The sequence below is a fragment of the Patella vulgata genome, chromosome 7 (assembly GCF_932274485.2).
Source record: "Patella vulgata chromosome 7, xgPatVulg1.2, whole genome shotgun sequence".
Lineage (NCBI taxonomy): Eukaryota > Metazoa > Mollusca > Gastropoda > Patellidae > Patella > Patella vulgata.
The window spans coordinates 26604968-26632414 of record NC_065885.2 but is presented as its reverse complement, the minus strand read 5'-3'; the positions used below and the strand labels follow the sequence as shown (position 1 = coordinate 26632414).

At 32.8% G+C, this 27447-nt stretch overlaps 1 protein-coding gene across 1 annotated transcript; it reads right to left on the bottom strand.

Annotated features, from left to right (window-relative positions):
- Window positions 1-5230: 5230 nt before the first annotated feature.
- Window positions 5231-27354, bottom strand: LOC126827751 (tetratricopeptide repeat protein 41). Its single transcript, XM_056102269.1, has 14 exons — window positions 27264-27354; window positions 18970-19791; window positions 13646-13853; window positions 12568-12782; window positions 12011-12168; window positions 11292-11736; window positions 10357-10593; window positions 9528-9717; window positions 8667-8829; window positions 7775-7927; window positions 7140-7227; window positions 6447-6583; window positions 5647-5836; window positions 5231-5286 (listed from the first exon to the last, which is right to left on the bottom strand). Exons 2-14 carry the CDS (start codon window positions 19718-19720, stop codon window positions 5231-5233), a joined length of 2991 nt encoding a protein of 996 aa, XP_055958244.1. The 5' UTR covers window positions 19721-19791; window positions 27264-27354.
- Between the last annotated feature and the right edge of the window lie 93 nt (window positions 27355-27447).

Genomic DNA, 27447 nt, shown 5'->3' with positions numbered 1-27447 from the left:
CTTCTGTAAAAGGCACAATCTCCCCATACTCATTCACATCATAAAACATTTCATGCATAGAATTAGATTTTTGATGGCCTCTTAAATTATCTATGGTGTAAATTCGATCCTGGTTTTTGTAACCTATACAGAAAGCTGATCCAGGTCTTTCTTGAGGTCGTTTAGATAAACCTTCACGAGATGTTGAATAACGCCCAGGTATATGATACCAAGCTGACTTGTGATGAACACGTTTGGTTACCTCTCGTGGTGCTGGTGGTGGGCCCAGTAAACTATTTAAAGAACTATGAGGTCCCAATACAGTTTGAGTTTCACTTAAATGAATGGACTGTGGTCCTGGAATATGACAATATGAGGAGTGGGAGCTTATACCAGAGTTTGGTCGATGGCAGCTAGTTGTTGCAGGATTCAGGGCGCTGCTAACACGTCTGTTATTTTTGAAACCAGTTTTACTATTAAGTAATCTTTTGTCATTTGATGTGTGGTGTCTTTGAAAGACACTGAGTGGAGCACTCGTTGGTCTGCCTTTAAGTTTCATAATCTTAATCTGTGAAACTGGTGTCTGGGGGGAACTGGTAGGAGGAGGGTGTGGGGAAGAAGGGGGATTACTATAAACATCTGAAGCATAACTATCAATGATCTCTTCCAATATGATAGGGGGAGGGGAGTCTTTTTTCTGTTTGACTTTCATATCTTGTAAACACATATCCGCATTTACCTCTCTTCTGGCTAGTGTTTGTAATCCTGTAACTGGAGTCATGTGATTTGAATATGTCGTAAAAGATGAATATGGACGTGATTTACCCTGCGTATTAATATCTCTTTTTACTAAGGATGGGCGCTCATTTTCCAAAAGGATTTTCTCTGAGGCACTCATGTAACTGTAGACACTAGCTCGCGATGGATCACGATATAAGCTATCACAGCTGTAAGATCGCGTCAGAGATGTTTGGTTTTGTCGGTCTTTTTCGATCGTCTGAACTTTATTTAAATCCTTTTCACGGAAACTCAAATTACTGTACGGGAATTCTCTAGATCGTTTGTCCACAGGCTTTGCAGAACCAAATTGATATTTTCCAAGTTTAATGGCAACTTCGATATTTGTTAATACATTCTGAATAGTTTTGGTTTCAGTATGATCACCACCTGCAAGAAAAAATAATGATGATAATTATGGTACATAATTCTTCCTCTTGTAAATTCACATAGAATCTAGGTACAATGATTGTCAACTAGAATAAAGACTTGATGTCCATATAACTCCATGAATTTATAAATTTATTGAACGCTGAGTAAAACTATTGATGGTTATATAGAGAATCTCCTACCAGCTGCAGTGCCACTGTCTGGTCAAAATTTTCCTCATTTTATTTCACTGTTTTTGTTCATGAATTTAGTTGCACTAAATCAGCCTTCCAATCATCGCCAGCTGATTGACAGGTCTTGTTTATCAACACTATTTTATATAAAATATTATAGACTGCTTGGAATATAAAATATTTTAATTCAGAACATCGTAGATGCAGCAAGTCAGCCAATGTGTTAAGGACCTTGTAAAAGTAAAATGAATTCTATTCTTGCTTCATATTGAGGCTTTAACTTTAAGCTGGTGTTGTTTTTCTTACCTAGGTATTTAGTTTTAATATCTAATGATCTTGATAATAAATTAACAGCTTCCATTTTAGCCAGATAACTTGAATCTTCTCCAATCAATCGACCTGGTTCAAAAAATGAAATAACTACAAATTCTTCAATGGGTGCCATGTTGTATAAAACTAGAATATTATCCAGAGAGAGTGAAATGGGAGTTAAATATACCACTAAACACTAACTATGTCATTTCAGGACTAAAGTATGGATACGTGGTATATTTGATGTAAACAGACTGGAGGACAGTGAACCAGCGGCTGCCAGGCAGGATACGCCCACATTTTTGAGAGATGGATAGAAAACAAGCTAAACGAAAGTGATTTTTATTACAATCAAGGGCCATAATTCAGGAAATTACAATTCGATATGCGCAAATATTGAAAGGATCCAAGATCTTTGGGTTATAAAAATACATTTCAAGTTTCAACAAAATTGGATAAAAATTGTGACCTCTATAGGGTCCACAACCTTGATATACCATATTTTTACACAATTTGAGAATGAGGGGCGGCCATTTTGTCTGTCAGTTTTGGGCCGATATTTCACGAAATTCGAACTCAGTCGTCCTTAGGGTGTAACAGTGATATAATAATATGTTTTTTTAAATCGGATAAAAATTATGACCTCTATAGGGTCCACAAGCTAAAAACGCAATTTTTGGTACAATCAGGGGCCATAATTCAGTAAGTTACGGTCCGATATGCGCGAATATCGAAAGGAACCAAGATCTTTGGGTTATAAACTTACATTTCAAGTTTCAACAAAATCGGATAAAAGTTGTGACCTCTATAGGGTCCACAACCTTGATATACCATATTTTTACGCTACTTGAGAACGAAGGGCGGCCATTTTATCTGTCAGTTTTGGGCCGATTTTCACGAAATTCAAACTCAGTCGTCCTTAGGGTGTAACGGTGATATATTAACACGTTTTTTTAAATCGGATAAAAATTATGACCTCTATAAGGTCCACAAGCTAAAAACGCGATTTTTTGTACAATCAGGGGTCATAATTCAGGAAGTTACAGTCCGATATGCGCGAATATCGAAAGGAACCGAGATCTTTGGATTATAAACTTACATTTCAAGTTTCAACAAAATCGGATAAAAATTGTGACCTCTACAGTGTTCACAAGCCAAAAACATGATTTTTCGTACAATCAGGGGCCATAATCCATGAAGTTACGGTCCGATACATGCCAATATCGAAAGGGACCGAGATCTTAGGATGATAAACCTATATTTCCAGTTTCATTGAAATCGGATAAAAATTGTGACCTGTAGACTGTTCACAAACAATTGTGGACGTCCGGACTCCGGACGGACGTCCGGACTCCGGACGGATGTCTGGACGGATGTCTGGACGGACAGATGGACAGGGGCGACAACAATATATGTCCACATGAAAATGTGGGCGTATAAAAATCCAGAGAAACATCAAAACAAGGTTAGGTAGGCAATCCTATTCAGCGTCACATTGATCCTATGACTTGCATCAATTACAGCTCTACAGAGGATGCAATCAGACCACTCAGATCTCCAGCCAGCAATTCAATGTCATGATTTTATCAGAATTTGTTATTGTGCATCCCCTGATCAACTTCTGACCTCTTTATAACAAGCTGCATTTTATCTTTTGATGTTAACTTTTGGCTCCTGAAACAAGGTTTATACAAAGCAGGCGTAGGTGTTGGGTAAATTTTTCTGCTGGTGGCCTTTGACCCCCAAAGTTATATTGAACCCAGCAACCTTACACTTCTGAAATCAAACTATCGCTCTAGATAGCTGTAAGTAAAACACCCATTACCACTTCTTATTTTTGTGTTACTTTAGAACATTACATACCTAGTTCAAATAAAACTTCAGCAACTAATAAACCTTCACTACCAAGACATTTCTCTCTAATACACAGTGCTCTTCTATAAAATGATTCAGCATGAATTCTATCATATCTAGAAATGAAATTAAATGTGGTTTAACATACTACTCTTCTGCTCCTACTGGGCTAATGAAGATGGGCATATTCGCTATGCAGTGTACTATGAGAGCAATTTTGCCTGGACCGCGGCACTATGGCCTACACTTATTTAAAATTCCAACTGTCAAGGGTTCTTTTACATGCACGCTAATTACCAGGCCCTCCCAATGACAAAGGGGACCTTCAGGTCCCATCCACTAAGCCACCATGGCTCCCATCATATCTACTCTAGACAAATAAACATAAATAAATAGATTTCATGTATTACATATTATAATGACATCCAAGAGAATTTAGAAGCTGCCATCATTCAGAATGTTGGGTTCATTTACATGCACGCCAATGCGTACACGGGACACGCCAGAAAAGAAACTGTCTTTGCCAGCACAGGGATCGAGTCTGGGACCTCCAGGTTAGTGAACCAGCGCCTTACTTACTGAGCCACCATATAACAACCAGAGCCCCCCTTAAAAAGCGTTACGGTTAAATAATCCCAAGAAGGAGACGATTACGATTATCACGTTCAAATCTACAAGTTGATTGACATCCAAACATTTTTAATGCCAGTATGATATTATTAGAAAAACGGTCAAATGAGAGTGCTGAACAACAAACATTTATTTGTGACTTAGTATGCTTTCACACTGATATTACCTGAACCAATGTTTGAATTTATTCTGACAGGATTGGAATTCATATAAGCAAATGAAATGGACTAATTTCACTGCAAAATATCAACATAGATTAGGGCATTGTTGTGTTCACATTGAGATTCTATCTGAACCTTGAGATGATTTGTATCTGAAGTTAATATCCACAGACTAATATATTTACCCTTTGATATTAAGTGGATTAGAGAAAAGTCGAGCTAAAGCTATAAGATTATCTGCTACCAGTATATTAGATTTACCACCCTGTCGTTCTCGTATAGCTAATGATTCTTGTAAACAAATCTCCCCATTTATATAATCCCCTTCTTCTAATCTGTAAATATGTAATAAAAATAACTCCTTGAAAATCTTGTTGTTTTTATAAATTTATATTGAAATATAAAAATAGTAAGTAATTATTATCAACATATAACTGGTCAGAATGAAAAATGCTATACTACATCTGTCGCTAAAAGTCATAACTGACCGTCTGAGGGTTTACTTTCATAGTTCAATGTGATATTTTAAAAGTGAAAAGTAATAAATCAGATTATCAGTATTGTCAAAATCAACTAAATGCAATTTAAAATTCAAACAAGTCAGGCTACATATTTCTCGAAATTCAACTACTAAATACATGTATAACAAGTGTACTACCTCAAAACTCCTAAATTATATTCAATGTTTGCTGCCATTGACTTGTCACCATGGAAATCCCGAAAGCAATCCAATGCCTCTTTAAATAAATCATCAGCCTCGTAGAAATTACCTTCCTTCATTTTCATTTTACCTAGTTGATTTAACATATTACCTATAACATAATAATATGTATTTTACCTAGTTGATTTAACATATTACCTATAACATAATAACATATATTTTACCTAGTTGATTTAACATATTACCTATAATATAACATAATAACATATATTTTACCTAGTTGATTTAACATATTACCTATAATATAACATAATAACATATATTTTACCTAGTTGATTTAACATATTACCTATAACATAATAATATGTATTTTACCTAGCTGATTAAACATATTACCTATAATATAACATAATAAATATTTGATAATCACACAAAAAAGATATTGTTCTTTTGAGGTTAATTAACCACCAAGACAGTGGAGCTACAGTCTACTCTTCTCTCTAACTTCAACTATCAAGGGCTCCTTTACATACAAGCCAATGTGTAAACAGGACCTTGTTTTTTCAACCCACCCAAACAACTTCAGCTGAGTCATAATAGTGGTATTTTTAGACTATACTTCCCAGCAGAAAATAATAGGATAGAACACAATATTGAAAGATCAGGACGCAACATCTCAAACCAGACTTAAAGATCAGCTCTAACATACCTTTGAGCATTTGTATCTCGCTTTCATATAATCTTTCATCATCACCATCACTTAATTCTAACACAGCTCTTAAAGCTTTTTTATAATATATATAACTTTCTGTATTATCACCGTTAACCAGATACAAATTACCCACACATTCCAAACTACGGGTATAGATTAATTGTTCAAATAATCCAAACGGATAATTCTTAAATAAACAAAAAAAATTCAGTTATAAACAAATTGTCAATAAGCTCTTAAACACCTATAACATTAATAACTTAAAACTGTTTATTATTACTACAATAGCATTACATTACTGAAAATTTTTCACAAATCATAAAACATCATGATATATTCTTAAATATTTATAACTTTCTAAGCTATTCAAAACAGGTCATTATAAATTATTACTTTTTATTGCAGAAAATGGAAAGTGCTCTCACATGATACAACTATATGTAGCATTGCAAGATGACAAATATATTCCCACAAGCAATCTTTTGAAGGGTGACTGTCAAGTTTTTGGGGTCAAAGCCAATAACTAAACATAAGATTGACAGGTGTGAAACAGATGGGGTACAAACTTATTTCAATAATTCGCTTGTGCATAGGGGTCGTTTGCAGTAGGAGGAAACCGTAGGACCTAAAGCAAACCCACCCGGTGTGGCAGGCGACCCTACTCCTGATCTTTACATGCTTGGGATTGAAACCATGTCACCTGAATCAATGATAGATCTAATGATCTAAAGCGCACAGATTAAACTACTCAACCACATCCATCCTTAAAAATATAAATTAAAAAGTAAGAAATTTACCTTATGGAGATAATCAGCAAGAGCAACTAATATTTTTAAAGTAGTATTTTGATAACCTAGTTCTAATAATAACTGTGATACATGCCAGCTTAATGAAACTAACTGACATAATGTTAGCTTTGTTTGTGTTCTTGAAACTGAAAACAGAAATAGCATAATTCATAATTAGCAAGCCTTTAAAAAACCAAATCAATATACATGTATATGGCATAATAAAACACATTTTTTTACATGGTTGATGATTTTACGGCACTATTCTAAGATGCCCACAAGCAGCAAAATCATCAGTTGTAGCTTTAACATCAATGTCAACTAATCCTGCAGAGCAAGTTTTAACAATCCAACAATTTTAAAACCTTCAGAGAACTTTGTCCCCTATCGCTTTCACAGCTTTAAAAGTAAAAATGTGAATGGAAAGATAACTCTGCATAATGTTCTTGCTGCTTAAGGGTTAATAACTCCATTATTAACATTCCTAATTTTAATACAGTATGTATGCCCTGTATCTAGTTCACAAGTTATAGAAACAGGCTTGCAATTTACAATCCCAATATATTAAAATTCAATAGGGTGTTTCATCATACCCTAATCTAAAAGCTTTCAAGAAATTGAGAACAGATGGTAGTGATGACAATATACATCCACATTAAATATGAGCGTATAAAAAGTAGTAAAATTAATTGATGTTAGTACCTTTATTTTCATCATCATCATCATCCTCTTCTTCATCATCAGCAACACAAGAGTCATTTGTTATTCTTCCACTACAACTTGACAATGTCTTAAAATAAATTTTTCAATTATAAATATTTCTTTAAAAACATAGACAGGAACTTGTCATACCAGATTATACAGTATTGAAATAGTAATTTATTGAGATAAAAGATATTATCTCCATGGCATCAAAAAGTACAAAACACAATTTTGTTTCTTCAACTATAAATCTTTAAAGATAAGATGGACGACAAAGTGCTACCAGATTTTCCAGCCTGGTTTCCCACTGTCGAGTCATTCAGATGGTACAAAAACAACATGTTAAAGAAACCCCAGGAGTCGGAAATCAAAGTAAGAGTAGTTCGTATAGCATCGCTGTCAGGGCAAAATTTCCCATAGATGGCACACTGCATGGTTCTTGCCCATTTCAGTAGTCTGGTAGGTCCAGTCTGTATAATCATTTGTTATATTAATGCTCGTTTTCCTAAGAGATAACTTTATTTCTGTTCCATACACAACCGTTCCACAAACATTATAACCTTGTATAAGATTTGTAAGTTTTTAATCCCCATGTGAGAAGAAACAACATGGCTAGAATAGTTATCTAATTTTACCTTGTCTGTTTGACTTTTAACTTCTTCATTTTCATTTTCTTCAATAACTGACAGTTCCCGGTCCCCCAGTGATGTCTTTATTTTATTACTGATATAAGCATTTATTTCTTTGATGTCAGCATTGTCTTCATCAAAGGAGATATTAGTATTTGACTGAAAGAAAAGGGAATATATATTTCTATGACTTCACTATTGCTTCATGGTCGTCCTCCTATATGAGCATATTCGATTACCCAGATCTCAAGAGTTTGATACATTTAGTTAAACTAGAATTAGCTGCATATGATTGGCTGAAATTTAAATTTGTTCAAGTTTTTGTTTAAAAACTTTAATTAAATAATCAGAAAATTACAAAGTTTATATCAAGGAAGGCATGGGGATAAAATTCTACAGACAACTTTCAAAATGTATGTCTTTGAAATTTTGTATAATTCATTAATACATTGGCCATAACCATATAACTCCAGCAATTATTATCTTCAACACAAAGAATAACATTCCTTTTCAAAGATAAAGATATTATTATCTAAAATGTCATCAGAATTTTAAAATTTTCAAAATTAATTATGTTCTTTGTTTTGTCATTCAGAAAATATGAGCAAGTGAAAAAAAGAAAATAATGTGTCAAGGGAGATAACTCCTATATTTCTGCCTATGTCACATGTACCTTGAAAATGACAGTGCAACTTATCAGCTAAATCTCTTGTATGTAACCACTGAATTGAAATAAAAGAAGCACGAAAATTCCAAATTTATTGGCATCAATTTGTAAAATTTGAAACATATAACATCTGAGTTTTAAAACATATATTTTAAAGGTAATCATGGCTTTGAATATAAATCATGAGCCGAAAAAATCCTTCATGATTTTTCAGTAAAATATCCTCCCTACCTGATGATCAATATCTAGTGTCGTTAATCCTAGAGATGCTAGATATTGTGTATAAATATAAACAGGACTGTAGCCACTTTTAACCAAAACCTTCCAATAATACATCAAATTTAACCGATCAGACGGATTTTTCATATATTCATCTAACAGACTGAGTAAATATCTGTAAGAAAAAAAAATGTAAGTATCTCACAGCAGAAACTACAATTTAGCTGTTAAATTTATTTAACTATAATAGGTGTGACACAAATTGTTTGAAAGTCTGCAAAATTTACAAAATTTATGGGGGAACCTGTACCACTCCCAACCTGAGGACAGCCTTCGCAATAGGTAACACAGAAAGGGGTTTGTTATTCCCGCTTATATGATCGCCATCACTATTGTCTTGCTAGATCTAAATCCATTGTTAGACAGATCGACGAATGGTAACGAAAAAAAAAATATACATCCACAAATTATGGACATACTTAAATGGGGACTTTTCTGCTCCATCTGGGCTATTCTAGGGTGACCCTTCCACACTCTCCATATCGCGCTACATCGGCTGCTGCGCAGCCTCGTGCCTCCGGCATCACAGATTGTCAACATTTTATATAATTTCATTTGCGGACCCCCCCCCCCCCAATATATGTTTCACAGCTACGCCTCTGTATACAGCCTACTCTTGATTCAAATTCCAATCATTTAGGGCTTTTTTACGTGCACACCAATGTTTACACAGTACCTCGGTTTTTCTTCCAATCCGAACAACTACACACTAAGCCATGAAATGGGGTCAAGTATTTAACATAAGGTATGTCTGTTTCCCCATTTCCTCTGATATATATATTGTAAAACAAAATAAGTATACCACAACCCAACCTGTCATGTGTTAAAATTTGAATTAAACTGTCAAAGTTGCCAGCCATCATTAGTTGCCATGGCAACTCCTCTAATTGTCTGTGAGAAAATGGTTGTTCAATAAAATACATGGCTAAATGTTGATGAAGTATTCTCTTTTGATTTGTATCTTCTGTTGGTCGTATTTCACCAGCAGCTTGTTTTACACTTTCTAAAATAAACATTATCAATAAATATGTAGATACATGTAATATTAAATTTTCAAGAGAGAGAGAGAGAGAAATCGGGTTTAACGTCCACTCGACACAAACCAGGTCATTTCGGGACTAACGTATGGTTTTAATTTTATTTCAATAATTCGCTTGCGCGTAGGGGTCTTTAGCAGTGGGAGGAAACCTGAGGACCCGGAGAAAACCCACGAGGATGGACAGGTGACCCTACGCCTTGTCACGTACAACCGGGGATTCGAAACCATGCCAGTTGACTCAATGACAGGCCTTATGATACAGCGCCCGCGTGCTAACCATTCAGCCATCCAACCCCCTTTAAATTTTCAAAAGATGTTGAATTTTAAAATCTAACTATTTTTTAATGGATAAGTTAAAATTTCTAATTAAATATACAAGAAAAACATGTATTCAAACAACTTTATATTATTTGAAACTAAATATTTACATATAACAAGATTTTGAAGAAAGTGCAGTCAGATGTTTGAACTCCTGGACTAAAGTTCTGTTTGTGCTACATGGCAGTAACTGAGGCCTAAAACTTAAGAGCTTCTGACTAAAATATAGTACTAAGATTTAATCAAGTTATGTACATAATTAGCAATCTAAAAGTTTTTTCTTACTGAAAAGTTTATATTCTGCTACTTCTATGAGGTGTTGATGAGAAAACTTGAGTAAACCATTTATTTCACATAAACTTGATCCTAAACATTCTCGTACAGCTAACCAATCTAACATAGACACTGTTCTTCTTCCTTTATATCCTAACTGATATAATAACGACAGAATTTCACGTTGTGTTAAACCATTCCTAGACAGTACAATAAGTCGTAAAACATCTGGAACCCAACCCATTGTTTCTGAAATTTCAAAATATAGAAAGTTATATTTTTTTTTAAAATCTTTTTATTTACCGGACCCATATTTCAAAATAATCATACTTGTAAAATCTTCAGTGATATGCCATATATAAATGATGATCAAAATTTGATAATTGGGAGCTCTGCATGCCCACCATTTGTGGCTTGTGACAAAAAACGATATAATTTGAGAACACTAATGACATTTCTTCTGTTTACGAATGAAGGAATTTACGTCTTCTACCTACTTGAAGCCATAATTTTGTCTTTGCTCAACCTGATCAAAACTAGTTTTTTGTGCTCCGTTTATTAGGCTTGCCACTCCATTAATATGCCATGTTCATGGCCTATTTACATCAGTATTATAGTAAGAAAATACAGATTGGATTCTATCATACAAGGTCTATCACAAGATTGTCAACTCCTTTGCAGACATACTGATAATTCATTTACCATAGGGAATGGTCAATCATTGGGGATCTGCATTTGTTAATTAATGAATAACATTGAATGTTATTGGGTGATCATCATTACAATATATATATACTATCTTTTGACCCACAGATAAACAAATGAAGGCAGTTCTACTCTGATTCTGCCATTATCTAGTCTGGGGTGGTGCGTGTCACCATGACAAACATATGTGATGAGATTACAGAAGTGTCTAAGATTATACTTCTACGTTAAATTCATTTTACCTCGTTCTTCGTCTGTACAACTATCTCCATCAAATGGTGAGTCTAATCTCCAGTTATATACATCTACCCAGCGTTTATAACTCTTAATCCAGAATTCACGAACACTACATAGTTCATAATGATCATCCAGATATTCATTCAGGCTGGTAAAGACATTGAAGCACGACATCTCAGATGCCAAAAGTCGGAGAAATAATGGTTTGTCCGTTAATTTAATGTCTAAAACTTGCTTTAAGTTATGTTTGCTCAATTTCTCGTAATTATGTTTCATATTTTCCATTAAGATCAGTTGTTTCTGCTGTGATTCAAAAAGCTTTTTGACGTGCACAATCTTCACATCTGCTCTTTTGGACAATGAATGACAAGTCAGATCTGATCGTGATGTAGTCACTATTAATTTACACTGTGGTGGCAATGGAAAAGGCAGCCAATTAAAATCCTTCACCTAAAAATAGACAAATATTCAAATAAATTCTTAAAATGATATCTTTGTCAATAATCATTTTAATATGACTCTTTAGTAAGGTATTGTTTCTAGTTTGGGTTGTTGTGAGGTTTTTGGTTGTTTTGGGGTTTGGTTTTTTTTGCCTTTTTTGTGCTCAAAATGCACTTCTCTGACACTAAAAAATAGTAATCACATGATTCGTGGTAGGCCTATTTGGCTACAGAATACAAAGACATATGGCATAATAATAAACTAAAAAAGAATTTGAACTTACCTCTTGTGGTGTTTGTCCTAAAGAACCTGAGAGTTCATCCAACCCATCTATCACCAAGAGACAAGGTAGAGAAGAAACAGCTGCTAGAAATGCTTCTGATAGTTCCTGAAATGTCTTTGTTTGATCTAATTCTGCAAATGATTCATGCTTGGATTTTTCTGAATATAAAAATAGCAAACAAGGATAAAGAATTGAGTAAATATTTGACATTTCTGCTAAAAGACAAGAAGAGTACAATGATGATGAATAAATTTGTCCTATCATTAGTAAGCTTATATAACAATGACCTTGTCAGGACATGGAAGAGTTTGGGTTTAACATCCACACAACACAAACTGAGTCGACTTTAGCAGTGAGAGGAAACCGGAGGACCCAGAGAAACTCCATAATGTTGGGCAAGTAACCCTACTCCTTGTCACGTACAAGTTTAGGGTCGAAACCACGTCAATTCAATTACTGACAAGACCTTACGACCTAAAGCGCAAGCACTCAACACGCATGATAATGGGGATCTTCTGCTACAACTTATCATTATTATTGATATACAATACATGTACCTTTTAATGTTTTTTTGATGTCAGCAACACATCTCCGTAAAATAACAGCTATATCTGTACTATTCTGACTACATCCAATAAAATGACTGATTATCATCATTTCTGGATGGGTCGGACGAAACTCTTGCAGCCATTTTGCTATAAGAGATGATTTCCCAATGCCTTTATCACCTGATATTACTAATAGCGAATCATACTGGGCAACAGTTTGGTTTCTGAAAAAAAAAATTTTCAACAACTAACAGAAATTAGATGTAATTTGGCAATATATGTAGCATTAACATTATATTCTATCGAACGCATTCAGGCAATTGTGCAATCCTCTTGATAATCTTAAACTGAAAATATCATTTTTGTACTGCTCATCTGACAACAAATCATAGATTTAAATTACCTATTAATGCCCACAATAAATTTTTGAGTCTGGCATTAACAACTTATAGATTGCTCGGAAACTTCAAGTCCGTCCATTCACCATCTTGCAATTAAGACTATACTAGTTATAAAAGTAACTACTGTAAAAGCTTCTTCTGATATATCTTAAAAAATATGAGATTTTGGGGTAAATAATATTTCCCCTGTAGTTTAGGCATATTTTCCACCAAACTGTTATGTATTTCGGATCAAAAAATCTAGTATCATTCAATATAAACAATTAGCACATTCCCAATTTCATGGCATCTGCCAATGTTTCATTTGTTTGATACCTCAGCATTAACTCTATTTAAAACCCAAGAATATATTTCCAGACATTTGAAAATTAGACAACAAAATTTTGGTCATATGAATTGACTGAATAAAAGGTGGACTTCAATTCACATCTGTTTGAATGTGATCACCAGACTATCAGGATCTGAGAAATATGACCAAAATGAAGACTTTATAATGTACCAATATATCAGACATTTGCTAATAAAGCCGATTTCACTCTATCAAATGGCGAATACATAGTACAAGGATTTTTGTTTTGTTTTGTTTTTTCCTTGGATAATCATAGCACCGTATAGAAATGTTTATTTTAGATATATCATGTTGGTACTACTTCAGATTTTTTACATGACATTATCTTAAGACAAACCTTTTCAACAGGTAGTTACTTAATGCAGACAATTGGAATCTGGACAATTTATTAGAATCCACATCTGCTGAGGGTACTATTTCTGTGGTTAATGCAAAATCAGTCAATTGATTCGTGATATCTTCTGCCATGTCGGAACCAACATAGTTTTCTAGACGAGTCAAACCATAGCACTGTTGACACACCCATTCTCGGTATTCTTCCGTTTCTGTAGATAGATAAACATAGGTTGCCAGGCAATGAAACATATGTCCACCAGCAGCTAACCAACAAGACCGCAACTTAATTGAAGCAAGTCTCTTACAAGACTTTTTAAGAAAGGAGACAAACTCTGGAAGTTATTATCGAAAACCAGTAGGGTTCTTCCTTTCAATAGGATAGGCCATCAGTATAATGTTCAGACAGGTTAATGTTTCTGGATTATTGCAGTCGCTGGTGAAGTGCTGGGTATTGCCACTGCAGTCACGCACGATATGATACATATTGAGATTCATGTGCTATGATACGATTCGTATCACGATTCATAACCAGGTCAATATTTACCAAGAAAACGACAAGATAACTGAATAACTGATAATTTTAGTCCCGCTGATGTCAAAGAAATAAAATTATTTTATATCATGATATTGATGTGAATCAAAATAAGGAGCATGACGATTTAAGAGTGTTTGTGTACCTATGGATAATGTTTGACATGGATAATTAAGAGTGACAGGTTACTTTTTGAAGGGACAAAAAACCCCATAAAAACAGAATCCCGATACATCGATTCAGAGCGTCTCGCGATTCAATACACGAATCGTGGAAGGTGAAAAGCGATACATTGATTCAACGTTATATTGTGCCAGCACTACCGTATACTAACAAGAAATGTGAACGACAGATGGACTGATGAGGGTGACAGTAATACATTGTATATACAACCATAATGAAGGTTGCTAATACAAAAAAAGGCTAATAATACAGTATTAACAGTAATATGAAATGAAAAGGATGAACAAAAATAATCCAGGTATCCTATCATGCAACCAGTAGATCTGAAAAAGATGACTATACTCAGAGAGTTACAACCAGAACTTGGCACATATAATAATACATAATTACATGTAGCCTGTATAACAATAGATGCTAGATACGTAATTACGGTATATAACAATATATAGATGATGATAGATTAAATGATGTAATATTACAGAGACAGATGATATTTATTTATATACTTATTTGAGCAAGAAATATAGTTTTCCCGGTAGTTATTATATATTCTCCAATCAAACATTACATGATCAGAACCTAAATTGTCAAAGGAATATACCGTTATTCTATTTCATCAAATGTGGATTACATGAGAATATGTAGGCAGTAGGCATTATATCAAGGAACTATTATTAGTTATTAGTTATTAATATATCAAAAAAAAATTACTGTACAAAAATAGGCAAATTCACTAATACATGTCTAGGTAATTAATTGATACAATGGTTCAAACCACAGATTAAGTTCTATTATTTATTATAGTCACATCCAGGCAATATAAATCTGGATTTATGTATTATTATCTATACAATAACTTTATATATAATATTTATAACTTCACCTACAGCTATAGTATCATAACATAAAAAGGTCGTGTTCAACCATGTGAATAATTATTCTTTAATGGGGTTTGTCACAGATGTTGCAAACAAATTTAAATTATTTATTACAAATTAATTATGTAAAATAGAGAAATGTAAAAAATGATGATTTGTTCATACATGATGTATTTCAATTATATAGATATCATTCAAACTGAACTGTATAAATAGTTGTACAACTATTTTTCTTGAATTTTTAGGACCAAAAAGTTTGCCTATTTATCCTCTTAACCAATGCAAAGACATACATGCATCTCGGTATGACCGATGACACTGTATTCAAATTTATAATTATTTTTTCCAGGCTATTATATTTGTTATTTGTAGTCCGACATGATTTACCCAAATCCACCCAGATCTACCATTATTTCAATTCATATTATAATAATTTATATTTGATAATATACTCTCCTTTATGCCAAATTGGCATTTTAATTTAAAATCGTAACGTTTTTGTTTCAAAAATGCCCCTCAAAATGCAATTTCCAAGCAAGCGATTTCGTGCAATACATAAGTTATGTCCCTGGTTACACCTTCAAAACATCCTTGGAAATCACATTTTGTGGAGCATTTTCAACACAAAAACGCTACGATTTGCAATCAAAAATGACAATTTAGCATAAAGAACGATATATGAATGATATAAATTATTGTGATATGAGTTAAAACAATGGTGAATTTGGTTCCAACTTAGAAACTTACATGTAAATTGAGGGGCATTTTGACACAAAAAAATTACGATTGTAAGTTAGAAATGGCAATTTGGTATAAAAAACAGTATATTATTTAATATTATAAATTATTGTTTTTTAAGTTCAATAAGTTGAAATAATTTTGGATTTGGGTAGATTTGGGTGATTTGCGTAAATCGTACTATCCTTTGTAGTCCAAGTAGAAAGAAATGAAACAATATGTGACTCAACATCCTGTTGTCATCTATGAAGATAATTTGGCGACAGCAGTGTTGACTTCCACCTGCTGTGCATCAACTTCATACCATCTAGGGTACACAGGTGGATCTTGTATTTTTGCCCCATTCAAACAACTAGGGTTTTTCAGGCCATCCATCCTGCACAATTATAACTGGCAAGCAGAAACCAGGCTGGAAAATCCTGAGAAGCTATCTCTGCCAAACCCGCGACCTACTGTTTAGTGAGCAAGCATTACACTCACTGTGGCTCCCGAAGAGGAGACAATATAGATTTGAATAAATCAAAATTGGATAATTGTACTATTTTGCTGAAAACAGCTAATACAAATTAAAGAATATCAGTTACTATTTAATTTGCTGCATATTTAAAAATATTAAACTCTTCATTTCAATTCTCCATAGAATTTTGAAAATCACTCACTTAGTACACTTTTAAAATACAGCTTAATTTTGTGTGAAAGGCCCTTAAACCCTTACAATCCTCTACCATAGGGCTGACCAACTAACTCAATCTACCTAATACGTTTTCAAACAACTTCAACCTGTTATTATAGTCTTCATCTGGAAATGGAGACCGGTGTCCCAAGCTATTTTATATACGCTGCTGGATAAAACCAGACTTTTATTTTATAAAAATAACGTGCAGGTGAAATTTACCTTTCGTTATCAAGTGCACATGTGTACAGACTTTTAAAGGAACAGTAATAGATTATCAGGTCTACCAATGAAAAAACTGACCCGAAATCTTAAAAGGGTTACGTGTCCGGATAAGTGGTTTTGAAGTTCACATCCAAACGACCCAATATTTTGAGCTGAAATTTTGAGACAAGGTAAATACACCATTTATCTATATTTTGGTGCTTAAATTTAATACATACATAGACTTTTATTTCTGAGACTCTGTTAAAATCGGGACGGTCCTTTTAATGTTGTAGCAATAATTTAATGGTTGTTTACAATATTTTATTTGTTTCTAGCAGTAATTTAAAAGTTGCTAGCACTATTTGTTACAGCTAGGAAAAATCCTTCTATAATCACCACTCATTTTGAGGGTTAGATCTGACTGTCCAGCTTTTCTTACAAAACTACATGTATATGCTGAGTGGTTGAAATATCTTTTGAGGTGTGGTAAATCGACAATGATCAAACGCTTGCTATTTTAATGAATGTGAAATAAATATAAGCTCAGTAATTATTGATAGAAGACTATTTTTAGTTGATCATTAGATTTTCATCATGTGGATGGCATATGTAGGAGTACAGAATCACTTGGCATCAGTGCAGATCTTATCTAAATACTAAATATATTATGTACCACTTGCATCAAAGTTCATAGTGGTAATGATATCCACTGTGTATTTATATCAACTTTTATCAAATAATCTACTATATATATAGGCCATAATGCTGTCTTCAATATAATAATCATGCTTGGCACCACAGCTAACTCCATCCACCTTACAAGACCCATAAATATACACAAGGACTTAACCATAATTTAAGGCTATTGGACACCACGCAATCCCTATATTCCTGAAGCAATGGTAACATCAACTTCATATTTAATAGATTTATACATAAATATTATGCTTAATAGTTGTTCATTTTAAATATTATCCAGCTGTTCCATCTTTAAGTTAGATTGTTTATTGAAAACGAGAAACAAGTGTGAAATAATATATTAATATTCTATCAAATGTTTTAATAAATATATAAAATATGACACAAGATATAATATTTGCCTCAGTATCCTGTTTTAATATGGTTTAAGTTACATGTCACTATATCAGAGATTTATTATATGCAATAATAATTTGCTGTATATTATACATACATGTAAATGTAATATACAATGTATTGTGTTACTGTTTTTTTGTCCTCAAAGTATCTACACATGTAATTTTTGGTACCTAAAAAATAAACAGTGTCTGGAGATTTAAAAATAATCGGTGGTTATCAGGAAAGACACACCCGCACTTGACAGCTGTTTATGGGTGACTGTTTAATGTTTTCAATGGTCTACATTTAAACACTTAAAAGTAGTGTTTTTGCAGAGATGTATAGTTCATTCCAATTCTATCCGCATTAGTAGAGCCATCTGCAAGTTGAAATATCTTGGTGACAGCAACATGCAGGACACATAAGCACAGTTGCTAGAGAAAGTCTTGTTTTCATATGTAACCTATTTCTAAGTTAATGTAGGAAACAGGACCAAAGGGAAGACAATTAATCAGAAAAATAAACAGTTTAGAAAGCATATAGCAATTGTTAACTAGATGATAATGCTCATAATCAATACTTCAGGAATGTGCCAACCCCCAGTATATGCTTTGTATCGAGAGTAAATAAAATAAAACCAAGTATGAACAATCCAAACCATTAGACAAAATTCGAAGTCCTAAGAAAACATTATAGGCAAAATAGTGTAATAAGGCAAAATAGTGTAATCAGCATATGGACTGTTCACCGTGTACAAAATACACGACAAACAGTGGTAACTATTGCATATTTCTATTTTCTCTAAAGAAATCATTCTACATAAAATAAATCTTTTCATCATACTTGAAGTTGGCTATAATTATTATACAGCAGCTTTGATGGGTTTTTTTGTGAAACAAGCATAAAAATTTCCTTAAGTATTAATACTCCTGAAAATGAATAGTTGCACATGTATTTAACTTTCATATGGAATTAAATCTGGAGTTTTAACAAGGTTTCATAGGGATTTTGTATTGGATTCATACATTTGTACTTACCTAGAAAATCACCATCATTGTATAGTGGGGGATAAATCATATCAATAATAGTCATCCAGTCTTTTAATACTAGATCACCCAGTTCATTTATAGTTTTAAAATATTTCACTGGTAATCCTTTATTTATTATCCTTTGTTTCAAGTCTTTAACTTTTAACTCTGCATGTTCATTTTCTGGTAAATAATCACATTTACACCTTTCATGTTCACTCGACTCAACAACATTTAATTTTTCTTTAAGGTGTTCACTCTGTCGGAAATAGAAAGTACAGTGTTCTGTCTCTCCCAAGAATGCTGCTTGTATAATTTCTAACTCCAAAATACTTGCCATCTGGTGTGATGGTTCCAGAATCCAAGAATGACCTGTCATGGCCGCCACTCGAAAGTTTTCATCTAACGGGTCAATTAAAGGTTCATTTGGAATTGATGTAATGTTCCTGGGAAGAGGAGCGGCATTCTCTGGTCTGTAAGGTCCATATCTGTCTCCCAACAAACAAATCAGATATGGAGAACATTTCCTGGCAAAATCCAACAAAAAATGCAGCAACTGGCCATTTTTGAAATAATTATCCTTTTCTGACCACAATATGTCAAAAGGTGAAAAGTGTGCTCCCCGTTGTGAGCAGAAGTTATTTACTTTTGGGAAAATAACTTGTGAAAGAAATTGTCTCTCTGCCTCAAAATCTTGTGGTGAAGAGCAAACATATGGAGACACAGCTTTACGCAGTTCAAACTCTTTTCTTGTGGTCATCTTGAGGGTATAGATTTGCTTTCTATCTGTCAATTGCCTTCACATCCATTGATAACAACTTCTTCTCATGCCTGAAAAATAAAATGAAATACTAGTGCATGTGGTCATAAATAAATAAGACAAAGGCTCTCCATCTTAAGTTATAACCACACCATCCTCCATCTGTATAATTATGTATATTAACAATAATTTATCTTCTTTTTGTATAAAACATTGTTAACTCTGTATATAGTAAAATATTAACCATGTATATTTGTGCTTAATATATACATTAACTATAATTTATCTTCTTTCTGTATAATGGATTAAAACTATGTATATTGTGTGTAATATATAATTTATCTTCTGTTTGTATAATATATTAAAACTATGTACATGAATATTGTGTATAATATACATGTAAATGATTTGTACTGTGAATAATGTGTATAACTATGATATATCTTCTGTATAATATGTATTTAAAATTTAACTATCATTTACATGTGGGTATATTATCATATACTATAGAAGATGTTTATAAAGTCTGAATTAATTTGTGTACCTTATATGGTAATATTTGAGCTTATACCTTACCTTATACATGTACATATCTGTGATGTAGGCCTATCTGTTATGTATATTAACATGTGTTGTGTGTATATTAAGTGTGATTTATACCTCAAGCTATATGTATATTAAGTGTGATTTATCAGTGTTATGTGTATATTAAGTGAGATTTATCTATGGGGTATGTATATTAAGTGTAATTTATCTGTATTATGTATATACTAAATGTGATTTACCTGATATGTTATGCATATATTAAGTGTATACAACATGTATTTTAACAGTGATTGTCCTAAATTGTGATTTATTAGTTTCTTCAGACTTGTGTATGGTTTATTTTGTGTATAAAAATATAAAGTAGAGACATAAATGTATATAACACTAAATATCAATAAAATACTGAAAACCTCTAGTGGCAATAAAATACCTTCAAATGTTGAATTTAACTATTTTATGATAGATAAAAGGCTGATATTATTAATGTAAAACTTTTTCATAGAATACATGTAGGCACATGAAATAATTTATTTCACCAAGACACGTAAAAGATACATTCCCACAAAAGTATTTATAGAGCAGTTAGTTATTTTCAATAAAAATATTGCATATTTGGTATGGAAAGTAAACTGACTCAATCTTACTAGCAAAATACTGGATTCCCTGAAAAACACCCATAAAAGTAAGGGTATCACTAACTGGCAGCCACACTGATCAGCAGTGAAATATTCGCTCGGTCGCTACAATTACTGAAAGGGATGACATCAGTGCGGGTTAATGAGCTCACAAGATTAACTTTTTTCCTTCTGCAATTTAAATTCTAGAACATTTTTTTTTTTGAAGTATTAGAAAAATAACTAAAGTTACGTGTTTGAAGTATATTTGGATAAAAATATTTTTAATTTAGTGTAAATGGGTAGGGCCTATATAAAATGAATAAAAGAAACCATTCTGCCCAGAACCAGTTTACGCTACTATGTCTTACGTAAACAATACTCGCACCAATAGTATGATGGGACCTCACACATTTAGAAGGCATACTTGAATTTATAAAGGTTTGTCATCTTGTACAGAGGTATAAGAGGGCTTTTGCAATATGTCTGTTACCGATGACTGGCAGCCTGTCATATGTGTTGATTGAAGGGCTACCAGTTGTGAGAATACTGAGAGACTTTAGACTGCTTAAAGGGACTATCCCGATTTGAACAGAGTCTCAAAAATAAAAGTCCGAGTACGTATGAAATTTAAGCACCCAAATATAGAGAAATGGTGTATTTAGCATATCTCAAAATTTCAGCTCAAAATATTGAGCCGTTTGGACGTGAAAGTCAAAAATGCTTATCCGGACACATAACCCTTTTAAGATTTCTGGTTAATTTTTTAGTTGGGCGACCTGATAATAGATTCCCATTTCTTTAAACGTCTATACAGTGAATGACCCGTGTGCTGTACTTCATAACGAAGGGTAAATTTCACCTACACATTATTTTTATAAAACAAAAGTCTGGTTTTATCCAGACACTATATAATACAGTTTGGAAACTGGTCTCCATTTCCAGATGAAGACTGGCGGGTTTAAGTTGTTTGAAAACGTATGACAAATATTGAGTTAGTTGCTAGGCTCTTAGGTAGAGGATTTTAAGGGATTTTAACACAAAATTAAACATTTTTATTCTCCAAAATATTATCGGGATTGGCCCTTTAAATGGTGGAAAAAGAAATTGGTTTACTCAGGTTTCGACATTTATGATAAAGGGACAGCGTGTAACAACAAATACACACTGAAAATGTGACAAACATGGATACTCAAAATAGACTTTTGTCGTTTGGGGTAGTTTCTTCAGATTACAGTGTTCTGAGCAGGATCTGAAGCAAACTTTTGCTTTGAAGATATAATTAGTTTGAATACATTTCTAGTTCAAATATCACATTAAATCACACCATGTACAGCTTCAAACAACTCTAACTAACGACAATGAAAAAGAGACTGTATAATAATATGTATGCTAGTAAAAACTTGAAACTTGGAAAAGAAACAGGTTATGGAACCAATAGTTAACAAATTTAATCAACGCATTTTTTGATATCTTTAATATTCCAGAAGACAAGCAGATAGTTGGATTTCTTACTTTTATATTAATTCTAAAAAAACAGCCACCGAGGTAGTTTTCCCCCCATGTTCTCAAATCTGTTTTTATGGTCCTTCTATGCACATAGTTTATCCTTAGTTCGTAGAGGGAGTGGTTCACTGTGGTTGGCCCCATGGTCTAATGTGTTTGCTTGAGCTTGAAAGCTCTGCCATCGATGGATTTGTCATAGCTTGATCCCACACTTGTATATGACAGGGAGAATGATGACTTGTCTGTGTCTTTTGTCCAGGTTCTTCAGTTTCCTACCGTTCCTACCACTGGTAAAGAATCCATGTGTTCAAGTGAATCATAGAAATAAAAATATATATCATGTTAAATCTGAAGTGAGTTGACATTAACCCCAATGGTCTCTTAGTCTTACTTGTAATAATTTGTCTTTTTACATGGTTTGTAATTTTGAAAAATTTTTTTAAAAAATATCATTAGGTATGGTACTAATGTAACATTTCTTTTAGTTTGCTTCATAAAATGATCACATTTAACTAATTGTGCATTTGTGATGTGTGAAAATAATGTTTAAAACCAGTACAGGTGTTGACTAAGTGTAAAATCAATGTTAGGTCAATCAATGAAAAAATATAAAAAAAACCCATAAAATATCCAGACTGTGATTATTATTTTCATTATCTATCTTTTCATTTATTTAAATCATAACCATAACTGATAAGTATATAGTCTACAAACAATGATAAAATTACCCACAACCTATATTTCTTTCAACCAATAATACTGAAACACGTACGGTACGTAAAATTAACGTGGCAAATGTTTCTCATAGATTTCTTAAAAATATAATACGACACTGGATGACAGTTCTAGGATGACAGTTTTCATGCTATATTAAAATTACACGTATGTCTGCATTATTAGGGGTGGAGCCAGCCTTGGCAATCTTGGATGGGGATTTTGTGGGGTGGAGTGGAGTTGCATGGGTCTTTGTGAAAATCATATAATATATTAACCCTTATGATTTAGATAAAATGAAGATAGATAAAGTTCCCCTCCAAAAAAAGGAGTGATGCTTATATACCACTGATTAGGGGAGTCTACAACTGATTATGGGAAATGTAGGCTATATGTTGATGGATCTCTTTTTCATCTGATTGAATCTGGTCCAGGATTTCATATACAAATGATATTTTGTTAAATGTTAAATAATCGGTTTGAGTTCATTTTAGTATGGATTAAACCCACAAAAAATTAGATATTTTGCAAACTGCAAATTTGACACACAGACTTAACCAATACGTGCAATACATTTATTTCATCCCTCCTGTGAGAACCATGTTTTTTTTATCTTGGTTCAAATATTAACACTGGTAAATCTACAGGTAACTTGAAGCTTGATTTCTTTTTTTGAATTTTATTTAACATTGTGTAGGCTACTACTACATGCAAAAATCAAATATACCTCAATGTGTATAATTTGTGCTTCTGTGTCCCATATTTTACACTCAAATTAATCAAAACAGGGAGAAGACACGAGGAGACAGTATCCTAATTAAACAAAACTGGTATCTCTTAAAACATACAATACTAAATTGCTTTGGAATTATTACTATTATAAACATGAAAACATAAAAAAAAATGTCTTACCCTGTGTAGGTAAAGCCATAAACTAGTAACCAAGGTGTTATTCTAAATGTATAACATAGTTAAAACCTACATGTTACTCATTATCTACAGAAAGCTATCCATTGTATAAAATCTCCCCTATTCAACAACTACTACTCAAACTATACAAATTAGATTGTGAAAATCTCAAGAAGTCCACGAGACAAATTTAACCACTTTGACTTGTCCTAATACTTTCATAACGGTATATTTATTGGCCTACAATAAATGAGACTTGTAGACTACAGTAAAAAAAAAAGAAACAAAGAGTTCTGTTCTGTTGTCAATGTACATAGAAAGCTATTCAGTTTTCTTGACAACAAAATACAAGCCATTGATATAATTTGAGAGCTACTAAAATATTATCTGAGAGTAAACATATAACTTCAGTTAGATATATCTATCACAATATTACTTCAAGGCCTTTGTAAAACAAATATTTGCATGTTCTTAAGAGATAAAGTTGCGTCTTACCCAGAAAAATGAATAAAATGTCTAAATACATGTATGTAGCTTATCATGTCACGGAAAAAATGTTACTAAATCGGAAATACTGTTTTTAATATTATGATTCTGTAATCATTAATCTTTACTTGTTATGGTTCTTATAGTCCTATCAATATTTTCTTAATAAAATGTAAACATTTGACATTCAGAGGGTTTTTTTGTACTTTTTCTTACTTGGTTTCCTTTTTTTAATCGCAGTTTCTATTTCCATGGAAAAGTCAAACTCACTGAAAGTTCAAAGCTACAGAAAATGATTATTTTTAATATTACTGGTCAATTTTATGACTCCCTTAATTATCTACTAAGTAAATAAAATTGAACATTATAAATATATACAGATGTATATCTTAATTTTTATGTATATTTTGATTTTCATTTTGATATAAATGCACAAGGCATATTTTGCCTTGTACTACGGAAACTTTAATAAAGGCAAACAATCCAGGTCACACCTTAAATAATATTTCATGCATTTCAGATTTACTATACACCAGTTAGCAGAATCAGAATATAAACTTTCCATTAAATTATTTTAAGATAAACTCTGTCGAATCAGAACAATTCACTTATTATTTATAAAATAAGCCCTAAGTATGATTTGAAAATCTCATTTTAGGAACAAAACAAGCAAACTTAAAATTTGTAAATCCAGCAAAGCCACCAGTCACATTCAAACTTCAAATCTTGATATAAATCCCATGTTTCAACACATGGAATAACAATTGGACTACATGGAAGAGACATTTTATATTTGTTTCTCTGTCCCCCCCCTCCTCCAACCAATTAAATTGTCTAAATATCAAGGGATGCAACAACTGTATTAATTATTTATTGTTAAATAAACACGTAATAAAAACATGTAAAATATCTGGGGTGAGAGTTGGGTTTATTTACACATAATTAGGAATCCAGATAAAATAACACATAGCGTTATCTAGCTATAAATATGATCCAAATTTGAAAGATTATCTTGATTATCTTATACAGAAAATCTCTTCAGCAAAGAAGCTCTTCGATGTTCCCTGTTTTATCTTGAATAGAAATTCAAACCTTGATAAAATTCAGAAGAATGTCCAAAAATAAATTTTATGTATAATTTACTGGACAATTTGAAGTAAAAAAACAATTTGGTCAAAAGAGTATTTCACAAATACAAAGACTTTAAGCTAATATTCAGTGATTCGCGCAACTTTTTAGACCTGTTCGCCACATGTATCATAATAATATTCTCTTTTTAATTCATGGGATGAAACGACCCTATATTAGTGGGATGAAACGACCCATGGGATGGTCACAGGATGAAAAGACATGCTTTGCTCCCCAAAACCAAAGGCCTGCAACCAAAAATTTTCTAAAATAAGAAAAAGGTACAACTACTGTTGATGTGTGAGCAAAGTTGAATAAAGGTACCTTGTGTGGTTTCTCTAATATAGCTCGAGAATAACAATTGTATACCAAAAACTAAGTCAAATTTGTTACACATGGAAACACCAATATTATTTTACAGAGACTTTTCTAATTAGGATAAGGCACAACTACTATATAATGAACTAATATGTGTAAAATTATGTAGAGAGGTAATCAAGAAATGCGCTGAAACAAGGCAAATGTAAACTTAAAATTTAAATAATACAATTGATGATTGAATTACTATAGACCAAAATGTTTTTCATTAAAATTATTTAATTAAACTTAAAACAGTGATCCCCAACTCAAAGCCTAATCAATTTTGATGACCCGTACTTCAGAATTAAAAGTCTGTTCTTAATATATAATTTTCAAATTGCCCTCCCCCACCCTCCCAACTTATCTTAAATTCAAATCCCCCCCCCCCCCTTATATTCAATTAGCACAAAACTTACTTAAACTATATGATTACTTAATAGGGCCAATCTCAATTATATTTTGGAGAATAAAACTGCTCAATTTTGTGTGAGCAATATATGTGACACGTTTTCAAACTGCTTAAACCCATCAGCATCAGTCTTCATCTGGAAATGGAGAACTGTGTCCAAAGCTGCACTATAAGGTGTCTGGATAAAACCTGACTTTTATTTTATAAAAATAATGTGTACGGTAGGTGAAATTTACCTTTCATTATCAAGTACAGCATGTGGGCCATCACAGTTTAAACCTCTAAAGGGACAGCAATAGATTACCAGATCACCCAACGAAAAAATTGACCCAAAATTTTAAAAGGGTTATGTGTCCGGATAAGCGGTTGACGTTCACGTCTAAACGGATCAATATTTTCAGCTGAAATTTTGAGACAAGGTATATACACCATTCCTCTATATTTTGGCACTTAAATTTCATACGTACACAGAATTTTATTTCTGAGACTTTGTTTAAATTAGGATGATCCCCGTAACATTTATTCTTATGGTGCTTTGGGATTTTAATTGGCAATTCACATCTGCTCCATTAATTAAACATTATTACTGGTATGTTTGGTTTATATTTATAATAAATGGGCAGTTAGATCTTAGTGCTAGGCCCGCTAAATGCACCATAAAAAACCCAAAATCTAGGAATTTATGGAAAAGCTCTATACTATGACATAGAGAGATATATATTGCTCTACCAAGTATGAATAATTTTTCAGTTTTCTCATCATCAATCAAGGCTGGAAATATTAAATTACTGGGGAATTTATTGAAATGATAGTGACTACTGCATTGCTACATCACAGAATAACAATTTTGTTTGTATAATCTATTGCTCACCATCACATAACTTGTCAAAACTAATTATAACTTCATAATATTAATAGGTAAGCAGGTCAATTTGTTTACATGTTGTCAATGAACCGGAATTTCCCTTATTGCATTATGGGAGGCCCGTAAACGTGGATGTTAAAAAAAAATTTTTCCCGGGATCGGCATAATCAATGACGAAAATAAACTCAAC

Excerpts from the sequence above, each read along its gene's own strand:
- LOC126827751 (XM_056102269.1), bottom strand. The coding sequence starts at position 19,720 with ATGACCACAAGAAAAGAGTTTGAACTGCGTAAAGCTGTGTCTCCATAT. Across the intron at positions 10,594-11,291 it reads TTGTACAGACGAAGAACGAG|AAACAATGGGTTGGGTTCCA; the intron begins GTAAAATGAATT and ends TTGAAATTTCAG. Across the intron at positions 7,228-7,774 it reads TTAAAAGTCAAACAGACAAG|ACATTGTCAAGTTGTAGTGG; the intron begins GTAAAATTAGAT and ends ATTTATTTTAAG.